Genomic DNA, 14,313 nt, shown 5'->3' on the forward strand with positions numbered 1-14,313 from the left:
AAAAGGGGAAATTTTGCAGAAGATAATGCAAAACCACATTCCGCAAGAATGACTCAAGAAAAAATTAGGCAGTTAGGATGGGAACTTCTACCACATCCTCCATATTCGCCAAATATTGCCCCTAGTGACTATCACTTATTCAGGTCCTTAGAACACAGCATAAGAAATAAAACTTCCATTCGCAAGATGATGTACAAAGGAGTTTGATATCATTTTTTGCCTCCAAAGAAAAAACTTTTTTTGAAAAAAGGAATTCTAAACTGTTGTACCATCATTTTTTATTTTGGTTATATACAAGACAGTGTTCAAACCAGTTTTAACTTATGGATCTGAGAACTGGGTCAGAAGTAAAACACTTGACCAAAGACTAGAGACCGCAGATATGAGAGTCCTGAGAAAGATTAGAGGCGTGAACAGATGGCATCAATGGCAATATCATATTAAAAATGAGGATATTAGGAAAGAACTTGACATTGTCAGCATCCAGGAATGCGTTAGCAGAGCTAATCTCAGATGGTATGGTCACTTAAATAGAATGGGAGAGGAAAGATTAGCAAAACAAGTGTTCTCTGCCAGGTTGGCAGGAAAACGACCCAGAGGAAGACCAAGATATAGGTGGATTGATACGGTACAAAGTGCCCTAGACGATAGAAATATAAGATCTGATAATGTTGGAGTCTTGACAAGTAACAGACTGATTTGGAGGAAAATTGTAGATAGGAAGTTAGTAATGATGTAATTTTTTCATATAGTACTGTCATATCCTGTATAGCACCCCTTGAGGGTACATGGCAGGAATTTGATGATGATGATGATTAAATAATTGAATAATGTTAATTTTTTCTTTAATAAAATTTATATTAAAAATGTAGTTCAAAAAATTGATTGCTTTCCAGTCCCCCTTATATGATTAAGACAATTTCTAGCTCCCTTTTTTTTTTTTTTTTTGAAAAACAGATCGATTCATTTTTATGCACTTTGAAATGAGCAGGTTTTTTTATTCATTTCGATGTCTTTACTTTCAGAAGGGCGGAATGAAACAACGTACAGTGAATACATTGCTAGAATGTTATAGACAGAAATATACGACAAATGTTACTTAGAATTTTCTTTCATGAATGTAATCAAAAATGTATCTAATTGATCATATAACATCTGATTTATTCATCACCAATATATAAAAACATTGCAAATGCAAAGAATTGTATGATAATTCAAACATGCATGAAAACTTTTATAAGGAGGAAAGCATCTTCCATCCCTTTCTCAAAGCAGCTCTTTATTAAATTATAAAAAAATCTTATTTTTAAAAAATAAGATTTTTTGCAAAACAATTTCCAACCCTGTAGTGGGATGTGAACCTGTGACTAGTGGATTGTAAAGCATATTATCCAGTCAGCCAATGATACTGGTAACTGATATTTTAAAACATTAAATACTTTTTTTTAATTATTTGGAAAACATTAATGACATATGCAAGTGTCTAAGAACATAATTAAGAACAAGTGATTTAATTTCATGGAGGTCCAAGATTAAGAGCAAGAAAATAGTAGTACAAGAAGTAATGTAGATCAAATAGCTTTGTAATGTAAACATTTCATAATTATAAAGCCACATTTTGTGTACAGGATTATTCACAACTACAGGGCGTGAAGTACAATACATAGCCTCTCCCTCCCAAGTGCCAACCTCACCTTTGCATAGTCAACCCTGTTCTAAAAGTACAAAACAAGGCACTAGCTACGAGCAATATAACCCTAGCAAAGCAATTCTGCTAGAACTGCCTGTCCAGAGGCATTAGATAGCAACCCTACCACTGGACTTACCCTAACCTGTCCTGGGGAAATTCAAGTTTCAGCAAAAGAAAGCCAGGTGGATTATCAGGGAAACGACCATGATTCAGACAAGGTAAATGAAATTGAAAGAAGGAACATAATGAAAACTGCAACTTGGAATGTAAGCAGCATTGCATACAAAGAAGAGGAACTTGATGAACACCTAAACCAAACCAATGTAAAGATAGGTATAGTAACAGAAACAAAGAAAAAGCAAAGAGTACCAAAGAAACAACTATATACAAATCTATAGTACAATAAAAAAAAAAAAAAAAAAAAAGAAAGAAAGAAAGTCTAATCATAATGATACACAAATCTATGAAGAACAATATTATAACTACTACTGAACTTAAAGACTAATAGAAATTAGACTCGAAACACTGATGAACACCTAAACCAAGCCAATGTAAAGATAGGTATAGTAACAGAAACAAAGAAAAAGCAAAGAGTACCAAAGAAACAACTATATACAAATCTATAGTACAATAAAAAAAAAAAAAAAAAAGAAAGAAAGAAAGTCTAATCATAATGATACACAAATCTATGAAGAACAATATTATAACTACTACTGAACTTAAAGACTAATAGAAATTAGACTCGAAACACTGATGAACACCTAAACCAAGCCAATGTAAAGATAGGTATAGTAACAGAAACAAAGAAAAAGCAAAGGGTTCCAAAGAAATAACTATATACAAGTCACATAACAGTAATCAGGGCATATGCATCAGAAGACATTAAAAATTTTCACAAAGAACTGCAGAAAATCATAGATAAAACAGACTATTTACTACTACCAGGGGATTTAAATGCTAGAATAGGGAGATCTGGTGAACATATATATAATCAAAATGAACCCATATACGAGACTGTCACTTATAATAATACGAGAATGAACTCAGTATTTAAACAAAGAAATACATAAAAACACATGTTCAGCCAGATAATTAGCTAAGTGAATCTTAGATGTAAGAGTATATTGAGGTTTTGAATTAAACTGATCATTTTATGGTATTGGTAATTTCTTAATTGTCGAAAATGAAGGAGTGGCTTTTATGAACTTCGAATGAGTTTCTTTTGGCATTAAACCTTCTTTTACAAAAGATTTTTATAACCACATGATACTCAATTTTATCCATTTCAAGGAATACAGATAACACTTTTGCTTCAGACAGTTGTATAAAATGAACTATTAATACTTGATAGAATGACTTGCAATTTCACATGTTTATGACAGATGTACCAACTTAGAGAGAGAAAAAAAAAATCTTGCCGATAGTGTTGCCATCTATGGTCGAGGCCGAGAACTTTTCAAACCACCCTCGTATATAAAAAATGATCTGGAAACAGCATAACCTATTTGGGTATACAAATAAACTCTAAATTAAAGATAGATATGTTATTATTTGCTGATGATCAAAATATATCAGCTACATCAGAAGATGATCTATAGAAATTAGTAAAATGGTACTAATCTATTGAATGCATAGTGCATCTAATTCCTGCACTGCTAGAGTTGACTCACAACTGATACAACAAAACATTGAATACACAACTCAGCTGATTTTCTGTTCATAGATGAGATGGCAACAAAATAGAATTAAAAACAAAACTAGCTGTTTGACAATGTAGCTTTTTAGTATCTAGCAAACAATTTACTGTATTGACAAAGGGCTACATATCAGTGCTTTCTCTTCAAATTAAATTAACAGCATTTCTTATCACTATTTCTACATTACATTTCAGAACCTTTTCCTTAGATTTCTTATATTAACAAAGTGCTATCAGCTCTGACAGCACTTTGGTGATATCAATACCTTTTTTGTGTTTTCTCCTGTAGAGCACAGTCCATGTAATTTTTCGAGCATTGCGCTTCATCATATTGGGAAGCATCAAGGAAACTTCCTATTATAATGATGTTAAAAAAGTACTGATGTTTCATACCTCACATGTATCCATAATTTAGTGTTGTGTGTTGCTATATTTATAATTTACAGACAACAAAAGATAAGCCTGCTCACAATACTAATGTACAACCAGGTTTGTAATTACACTTCCTGAGATGAGCAGGACCGCAGGTACTGGAGTACTCCGGGGTCCCTGCCCTCATTGTTTGAGGCCCTTAAATTGGCCATTATTTTTTAGGGTCCCAAGCTAGAGCCTCATACACCTGTGCATAAGTATGGCCCTCTGTACAACAGGTTTTCAAGGTGGTGGGATTCAGATAAAAAAACTTCCTCATTCAATTATTTGGACAAAACTAACTACTTAATTTTTAATAATGCACCCTTTTCAAGGTGGTGGGATTCAGATAAAAAAACTTCCTCATTCAATTATTTGGACAAAACTAACTACTTAATTTTTAATAATGCACCCTTGTTTCTGATTTGCATATAAGGCTCAATACTGTAGCCAGATGTTTAAACTTGATCAAGATTAAATGAAATTCAAGTACTCCATTAGTTTTACTAACCTTATTGCTTGCTCTCGCTGTGCTTTTCTAACTTCTGGTTTTTGGTTACGTTTTGCCATTATATCATTCAAACTTGCTCCAACAATAGCCCTCTGGTATTTAGTAGTCCTGCGAGTCCGTCGCTTAGCTGTTTCTTCTTCAATACCTTTTTTGTGTTTTCTCCTGTAGAGCACAGTCCATGTAATTTTTCGAGGGTTGCGCTTCATCATATGGGATGCTTCACATTTTGCATTAAGAAACTGATAAATCTGGAGAAAATATAACAAAATCAATCCAACTATAAGGGAACACATTTCTGTATAACAATAACTTCACATTACTTAAAATAACTGAAAAAAACAAATAGTTTAAAATATTTATGTGGAAATTGTTCTCATGAATGATGTTAATTTTTAAGTGAGAAAGTGCAATACTGCATATTCGCAATATGTATTATAATGCTTACGAAGATAAATAAGCATGCTGATATAAAAAAATATTTTAATTGTACTGATGTTTCAAAGCTAATCAGCATCACCTTTTATAATACATCATGTCTTGCTTTAAGGTTATTAAAAAAGCAATTTGGAAAAATTGATGACCAGCAAGAGTGCCAAAATAGGACTAACAGGTTCTCACAGCTTGTGGTCCTCTCTCTCTCTCTCTCATTTCAAAGGTAGCTATCACCGCAACTTACAACAAAATAACATGCACCAACCACTAATGATTAAAGGAAAACTATGGAATTACAGCTTTTCAAAATACAAGTTTCACCAGTAACCAATGACATAACCTCACTTCTTGATACAGGACTGTTTTCTTCAGATACGGGATATTTTTTTCTTACAAAGGACGTAAAAATATAAGACCATTTTACATCACCAGAGTTTAAGATCAGTACTATCAACATAAGATGCCTGAATGGCAAAGAAATAAAGAAATAGAACTAGCCTAAGAATTGGATAAGTACCAGATCAACATAATAAGAGTTGAGTGAAACAAAAGACAAACTGGTGAATATTTCTAAGTAATAAATACAAAATGCTATATTCAGGCAATAACAATCAGGGAAAAGAAGGAATAGCTATGGAATTCAACACTAAATATGAGAATAATCTTTTTGAATGACAGCGAATATCAAGTAGAGTGATGTGGACAAATATCAGAATGGGTAACTGGACAATGAGACTAGTTTCTGCCAATTGTCCCACAGAAGGTAGAAGTGGAGGAATTTGAGGCTTTAGAGCAAGCAACTGACACAATGAAAAGCTGGTCCTTGTTGGGGATCTAAATAGCAGAGTAGGAAATGATTGTGAGACATACAAAAATATTTTGGGAAAATTTGGAGAAAAGAGCAAAGCTAATAATAATGGCAAATATCTGTTGGATTTCTGCTCAGGACATGGGCTGGTTATTACTAACAACAACGTTCCAACATAAAAATGTGCACAAATTCACATGGAGAGAAGAGGCAAGGAATAAGAAAAGTCCCATTGACTATGTTATTGTTAATAGTGATGTTTTCTCACTGATGCAAGAAACTAGAGTGTAGAGGATCTGAAATTGCAAATGATCACCATTTAATCTTGAGCAGGATAAAACTGAACTTCATATTAAAAAAAGGACACGAGAAAGTTTTAAAGCAAATACAAGTTGAGCAGCTCTCAGATGTGAACTTTAAACTAAAATACACAAACATTATTCAAGAAAAATGAAAGTGTTTGAGAATCTCCTGAAGCCACTGAATCTCCAAACCTTGGAGATTCAGTGGCAAATCCTGAAGAAAACATTGATTCAGCCAGAGAGGCATGTGGTAAGGTTGTCTGTAAAAATAGGAAAATCAGAACTCCGTGGTAGACACAGGATGTTAGAGGCAGTGAAAGAAAAGAAAGCATATCAAAAGTTTCTAGTAAATAAGTCAACCTATGCTCTTAGAGAACACAGAGACAAATGTAAGAAAGCTACACTGTATGTATACTAGCTAAAAAGTCATGGGAAGACTTTGGTAAGAACCTAGAAAATAAATATCAGGAAGGTGACAAAATATTCTGGAGGCTGTTGAAAAAGCACAGAAATGGAGGAAAGAGTGCTGTAAAAGGAGTTAGAGATGATAAAGGTGACATGAACACTGGAGAAAAAGATATCCTCGATGTATTGAGTAATTACCGTATATTATCTTGTATAATGCAAAAATTAATGGTAAAAAATACTACTTAAAGTTAGGGATCCGCATATAATGCGGATCCTAAAAAATATAACATCTTATTAGACTTGCACACAAATATATACTACCTAATGCCTATGCAACCCAATCTACTTGACCCACTCGCATTCGGCGACCGAGCACGCATCATATATCTGCACATAAAGCTACTTACATTACTGGCATTATGCGCAGATATGATGCACTCTCCATCGCCGAATGATAGAGCACAGTTAGGTATATCAGTTTAACCACAGTTCATTTTAAATATTATTCATTAAACAAACTTAGCCTGAAAATGAGCCAACAGAAACGTAAACGTTCATCTTTTGAAGCAGGATTTAAATTGCGTGTCGTGCAGTTTGCAGAAAAACATAATAACAGTGTTGTTATGAGAGAATTTGGTGTAGCAGAGAGTAATATTAGACTTTGGCGTAAGCAAAAAGATAGTCTTGAAAAAAATCCCCAAAACGAAACGTGCCCGTCGTGGAGATGTAGCATCCTTTCCAGAACTCGAAGAAGAGCTAAATGAATGGATTTTGATGCAACGACAAGATGGCGTTATACTAACAAGAAATGCAATTCGTTTTCGAGCTCTACAACTCAAGAATGGTAAATTCAAGGACACACTAGGTGCTTCATCCTTTCTTGCTTTGCCTGGGTGGTGCAACAGATTTATGGAACGCAAAGCATTAACATTATGACACCGAACAAAAATTGTGCAGAAGTTACCAAAGCAGCTTGAAGAAAAAGTGCATTCCTTCCATAAATTTATCATAAAATTACGGAAGTGTCACAGATATGAACTTTCTCAAATTGGCAATATGGATGAGACGCTGATGTACTGTGATATGCCTGGGAATCGGACAGTAAACTCAGTTGATGAAAAGGGTGTCTTCATAAAAACAACGGGACATGAAAAAACACATTTTACTGTTGTTCTAGCATGCATGGCAGACAACCAAATTAAAGCCAACAGTGATATTTAAAAGGAAGAAAATTCCTAAGCATATGAAATTTCCACCAGGTGTAATTGTTCGTGCCAATCAGAAAGGTTGGATGGATGAAGGTGTACAATTGTGGCTGGATCAAATATGGAACATATGTCCAGGTAGCTTGTTATGTCAACAAAGCATGCTAGTCTGAGATATGTTCCGGGCGCATTTAACAGAGGCAAGTAAAGAGAAAGCACGTGAGCTAAGTACAGACCTAGCAGTCATACCGGGTGGTCTAACTTCCGTTTTGCAGCCGCTTGATGTCAGCTTGAATAAGCCATTTAAAGATCACTTATGTGAAAAATGGAGAGAATGGATGTCATCCGGTTTGGTGACAAAGGATGGGAATTTTCAGTAGCCTGAGATCATCCTAGTCACCAGCTGGGTTAAAGAAGCATGGGATTCGATACCATCTGAAATGATTCAATGCTCATTTCTTAAATGTGGAATAAGTAATTCGATGGATGGATCCGAAGATCATGTCATATACGAAAGCAAGGATGACGCACAAACTGGAGAGCATGAAGATGATGACGACAACTGCTACACTGATGATGCAATCCCAACAGATGAATTTATAAATGAAATGGTTGACGACTCAAAAGATGAAGAAGAATTTAAAGGATTTTGACATTTTGTTTTAAAATAAATATTTCTTTCATTAATTTGTATTGTATTATTTATAATGTTATGGAACAAGATTAACAGATAGCATTATACGTGGACATGGCATTTTAGGGCTAGTTTTCAAACAAAATTTCTAGTTCGCATTATACGCGATAATATACGGTACTCCGAAAAATTGTTGATAGGAAGTTAGTAATGGTGTAAGTTTTTCACGTAGTACTATCATAATATCTTGTACACCCCTCGAGGGCAGATGTCAGGAATTTGATGATGAAAGATATGACAAGTTCCCCCCCCCTCGCAATTTTCCTGTCCAAATAGAGAACATCGTGATCCTTCATTATATAAAAAATTATGGAAATAAATTTTGTCTCATTATTTTTATACAATGTTATTTGCTTAGTCAGTATATTAATTAAGCAAAATGTTGGCATAATTAAGATTTATTATATTAGATTATAAATACAGTGGTGTCTCATAGTTCGTATTTAATTCGTTCCAGAAACCCATTTAAACTATGAACCATTCGAAATCCGAATCAAGACAGACACACACACTGCGCAGGCACGGGGGAGTGAGTGGGAGAATTTCAGAGAAGCATGCCAAAACTGTCTAATGCTACATGACTCTGAGTTCCTGGACTATAGTTCAAACTGCAAATCAGATTTCTTGTGTTCTCAAGCGTTTGAACTCTGGAACGCTCAAAGTTAGAAGCGTTCAAAGTATGAGGCACCACTGTATTATGATGTCAATGTACCAACATATGCAATACTTGTAGACTGATTTGAATAAGCTGGAATTGTGGGTATGTGAAAAGGCTGCTGGTTCCATGTTAGTAAATGTAATGTTATGAACCCTGTTGTAATGAGATATCCAATAGCATATTATATTGGCAGGATTATACTAGATGAAACTGACCAGGCTAGGGATCCTGAAATCTTCTAAATACACAGGAAGATGAAGCTTATAAGCCATATAGCAAAGACTGCAAATAAAACTCAGAGGGATAATTACAATTTTGAAATGAACACTGACACGTAAGAGTAAGTAAATCATGTTGCCTCTTTACAAGACTTTGGTATGACCTCATCTGGGCTATAGTGCACAGATCTAGTATCCTGTTTTCCAAAGTGATGCAGATACAAGGAGAGGGTGCAACTGAGAATATAAAATGATATCAGGACTGTGGAATATAATTATGAAGAAAGATTGAAAATTTGTGGACTGCAGATGCCAACAAACAAGAGGATTGATACAATACATCTACAAATTTCTGAGTCATACAGGATACCTGTAGATGAAATTTTTCATTTCATGAAGTGTAAGGATAGGACATCTATGGAAGTTGAGAAGGTCTAGAGATTTTTCTCCTATAGGGCAGGGTACAACTGGAACAATTTATTTATTAACCTCCCTACCGGCTGAGGTGGACGAAATATCCAGACTGCCATAGCATTCTGCATGGATCAAAACCTCATCGGCATTCTATCTTTTATCATGCCATTACCTCCCTCCGCTGTTAATCCCTTTATGGCTATTTTAGAGCTATTAGTGGATTAACTGTTAGTGCTTGACTTTTGTGTCACCTGTCTTTATGCACACTGTTTTGCTTGGTTACTGTCCTGAGATATTTGGTTTTTTTGCCTCTAAAATGATTTATCATGTTTCTTCCCACAAATTGAAACGAATTTCACACGTGCAAAAATAGCTGTATTTTATTCTTCAAATAAGCGCAACGGAAGAGTTGCACAGGTTGTTCTTACACTTTACTCACAATAGAGAAACAATTATTTTCGCGAATTTTCAAATGTGTGCATTGAACATGTCACATATTTATTGAAATAAATATGAGCTTTTGCTTTCTTTCCTAGCAAAATACCATTATGTGGATCATCACATTTCAGTTTTAGAAACGAATTATTATTTTTTTTTGTTTTGTTTTATGAACAACAAATGACATTATATTGCAGGAGTGGCCAGAGTTTTTGCAGCAAGAGCCATAGTTACCTACCAGAAATTGTTAAGAGTCACATTCCAAAGGTCTATATCTAATAAATTCCCCTCCAGTATAAGGCCATTTTGCACATGCGATGCTCCATGATATTTTAAAACTAGCCTCTATTACAGATTTAAATTCTTCAGTAAATTTTGTCATGAAGTTAATTTGGTTATTAACTGAAGAATAAAATTAAAATATTAATATTTAAATTATTACCTTTTTTATTATTATAAGAAGTACAAAATTTAGTAATGTATCTTTTTAAATTTTCTGACAAGGTAACATAAATAACTACATTGCCAATCATCATTCAGAAAAACTGTCTGCTAGAAAATTAAGAAAAATTATATTTTTATTGGTTAGTTGAGCCAATAAAACTTAAGAGCCACATGCGGCTCGCAAGCCAGAGTTTGGCCACCATGGTTATATTGCATATCTCGGTTTCCGATTGCGAGTCTTTTTAGTATCAAAAATTTATATCCAATGATATTTTAGCAGGGATTCTTTGCTTTTTTTTTTTTTTGTAGGACGCACATTACGATAATATCCAGTGCGTAACCATCATAGATATGTTGAAAATACAATATGAAGGATATCATATACAGAATGATTCAAAATTTCTGCTCATTTTGAAGATTTTCTAATGTTTACGCCCCCTCCTTATTCTCTCCTGGAAGTTAATTACATAACTACTCTAAATTTTTACAGATTTCAAAACGTTTCCATATAGTACTCAAAAGCTATTACTTCATTTTACCATTTTGACAAAAGAAATAAGACAATAATATTGTTGTACTGTGAAGCTTCTAATTCTGTACTCTTTCTTTGCAATCTAAAATCAGCTGTTCTACTACTGTCTGCTGAAATTATATGAAATTTTAGAAATACTATGCTATATTTTCACCATGTAAGACTGTTTATATGCATACCACACAAAAGAAAGTTCAGTAGTATTGTTTTTGTTTCTTTTTCTTAAAATAATCTAAATATTTTTACTTCTACTTCTGCTGCTGGTTGCTATTTCTGAAGTAATCTACGTCTTAGAAATACTTGATAGTAATCCTCTTAGATGGAGGAAAAGGGTAAAGGCTTAGATTACTCTCAGTGCTATTGAGAAAGAAGAGAGAGAACGCTTAGCCAGAAGGGACACTAAAATGCCTCAAGCCGTAGTGCAAATTACATCAAGAATGTCGTGTTTTGTTTTCAATTGTTGATTAGTAGACATCCTAACATAGAAAAAAGATTGAAAATATGAAGACATTTCTTTCACAGGCCGATACAGTATTTATTATTATTATTGTTGTTCCGGGCAACTCCAAGGAGTCGACAGACTCATCGAGGGAGGCCCTAACATTATGTCAAGAACAACTATTCGACATTGACACAGTATGTCATACCTTGCCTTGAACTCATTCACGGTCGTAGCACTCACAACAGATTCTGGAAGCTTATTCCACTCATTCACCACTGTCCAAGTAAAAAACCTAGCTCTAACACCCTTGTCAACCACGCTCTTGCCCAGCTTCCATGCATGGCCCCCTAGTCCTCCCACCACCAGTCATATTTTCAAAAATATCTTCTGGATCAATCTTATAGAAATCCTTCAGTATGAATGTCTCAATCATATCACCCCTCCTTTGCCTATCGTCCAATCTCTGCAACCCACAAATCTTCAACCTATTCTCATAAGGTTCATTCCACAGACCTGCTATCATCCTGGTCACTCGTCTCTGGATCCTCTCCACTTCCTCCCCATCACAAATGTTTTATGTTAAAATAAGTTCTTAATTTGTAATGATCAGTTTCATTTTTATTATCGAAACATTATAAATTATTTCATACAATTATCTTGAAAAAGAGGATTTGAATTATTTTTGAAAGAAAAGAAGCATATGCATAATCTTATTTTTGGGGGGGGAGGGAGAGGTTAGACTTATTCAATCTGTGGATATTTCAGAATTTATAAATCATTCGCAAGACAACTGTTACAAACATAAATCACTTGGGGAAACATGTCCATTCATTTCAGTGTAAATAGTAGCAAAGGTTTAGCTACTTCAACAATGCCACGTATCTAAACTAGAAGAAAAAATTATTTATATATGAGTTGTCACATCAGCAGATATTAGAACTCTTACACAAATATTTTTTTTTTCTCACACGATTTCTCTATTAGTTATAATGTAATCAATCATTTCTTGTAGTACTTCTTTGTACTACAAGAAAAAAATCGGATAGCACAAGAAAAATATGTATTTTCTTTTTCATTGGGTGAACTTACAATGTTCTTTCTTTGTGTTTTGAAAAGAAAGTACAAATAATTTTTTTCTTACTATTTTTGCATTATAACATCTGATACAGTTAGCATATCTGAACTAGCAGAAAATATATACATATCAATTTAAATCATAACTGTTAATTTCATTTTGTAATGACCAATTATAAAGGGAAACAAAGAAAGTGAAAGTGCAAAGAACAGCAGATTACAATATAAAGAGAAAAAATTTAGTGATATCATTAAAGAATTTCATGTTATTCTCTATAAAGGCAGAGTCGCTCAAGAACGTCCTTCAGGAAATCTGAATCACAGAAAATTAAAAATGAAACTGGTTCTCCAAGATAAGGCACTATTGAAGTGAACAAACTATGCAAGGATCTTTATTTTGTCCAGGTATTAAAATTGCTTTGTACAATAATAATAGAAAATAAAAATAATTTCTTACTAAATAGCTTAAGGAAATTACAATGTACAATAGAATATACATTAAAATAAATTTTAATACGCTTCCAATATTTCAGGACCCCCCCCCCCCACCCCCCCCCCCCCCCACCCCCCCCCCCCCCCACCCCCCCCCCCCCCCACCCCCCCCCCCCCCCACCCCCCCCCCCCCCCACCCCCCCCCCCCCCCACCCCCCCCCCCCCCCACCCCCCCCCCCCCCCACCCCCCCCCCCCCCCACCCCCCCCCCCCCCCACCCCCCCCCCCCCCCACCCCCCCCCCCCCCCACCCCCCCCCCCCCCCACCCCCCCCCCCCCCCACCCCCCCCCCCCCCCACCCCCCCCCCCCCCCACCCCCCCCCCCCCCCACCCCCCCCCCCCCCCACCCCCCCCCCCCCCCACCCCCCCCCCCCCCCACCCCCCCCCCCCCCCACCCCCCCCCCCCCCCACCCCCCCCCCCCCCCACCCCCCCCCCCCCCCACCCCCCCCCCCCCCCACCCCCCCCCCCCCCCACCCCCCCCCCCCCCCACCCCCCCCCCCCCCCACCCCCCCCCCCCCCCACCCCCCCCCCCCCCCACCCCCCCAGCTGAGCAGGGCGACTGCATTATAATCCACTTTCCAGCATAGAAGTGACACCTTCCTCCCCCAAAGAAAGGGGGAAGAAAGAAGGATTGTTGTGCTTAACAGTGCGAAAATTAATCAGCTGGCACTCTCATGTTAATAGATAATATTGTGTAAGAGTAACTTCTATGTTCTTCCACATTTATGTTCTTATACAGTATCATGTTAAAATAACTCTTAATGGCTTTAATTTATTTAAAAAAAAAAATGTAATTAGCCTTATAAGTGACTTCGATGTAACATATCTCAACAAGAGTATGAGCATGTAACCTCTCTGTCTGACTGCAGAGAACCAAAAACCGGTTAATCCTGTATATAAGATTGTTATGTTCACAATAAAAAAAAAAAAAAAAATATATATATATATATAGACCGCGTTGGTGACGGATTCGTACATCGCCTTATTCCTTCCTCCTCTTCAATATGATTTGACTCTGCTTGGCACTGTGCCAGCTCCGGTTCTTGCAACTGTGTGCAGAATATATATTTAATGACACTTAAGGAAGAGAGTACGGCAGATAAACTGCCATCATTTCGTAATCTTTAACCTTAAATATGTTATATAAGGCTTATATAATGGGATAATCAGGTCCTTAACTTGTCATTCCATTTTATAACTTGTTTACTTGTCAGTTCTCCGCTTTTGTAATGTGTCTCATGAATTTCAAATTCCTGTCTAAATATTATCTCAAGATTCCTTGCTTCTTGAGTATAACGCTGCCAAAATGCAAAACTCTTACATTTTTTGAGGTTGAACCCCCCCCCCCCCTTGTTTCTCACTCTTCTCCTTGCATAGCAAATTTATTCAAATCATCCGAAACTACTCTATGAGCATTATACTTTCTAATTTTGCTCACCATTGAT

At 36.0% G+C, this 14,313-nt stretch overlaps 1 protein-coding gene across 1 annotated transcript in view; it reads right to left on the reverse strand.

The window, feature by feature from the left end:
• The window catches only part of LOC150096265 (large ribosomal subunit protein eL24-like), a 61,716-nt gene that overhangs the window by 44,825 nt on the left and 2,578 nt on the right, over nt 1–14,313 (reverse strand). The window contains exon 2 of the mRNA XM_090409016.1: nt 4,309–4,585. Coding sequence (XP_090265142.1) covers nt 4,309–4,585 — 277 coding nt within the window. The remainder of the gene's footprint in view (nt 1–4,308; nt 4,586–14,313) is intronic.

This window comes from Typopeltis vanoorti, chromosome 19 (assembly GCF_054136105.1).
Source record: "Typopeltis vanoorti isolate ZY-2024b chromosome 19, IOZ_Tvanoo_1.0, whole genome shotgun sequence".
Taxonomy (NCBI): domain Eukaryota; kingdom Metazoa; phylum Arthropoda; class Arachnida; order Uropygi; family Thelyphonidae; genus Typopeltis; species Typopeltis vanoorti.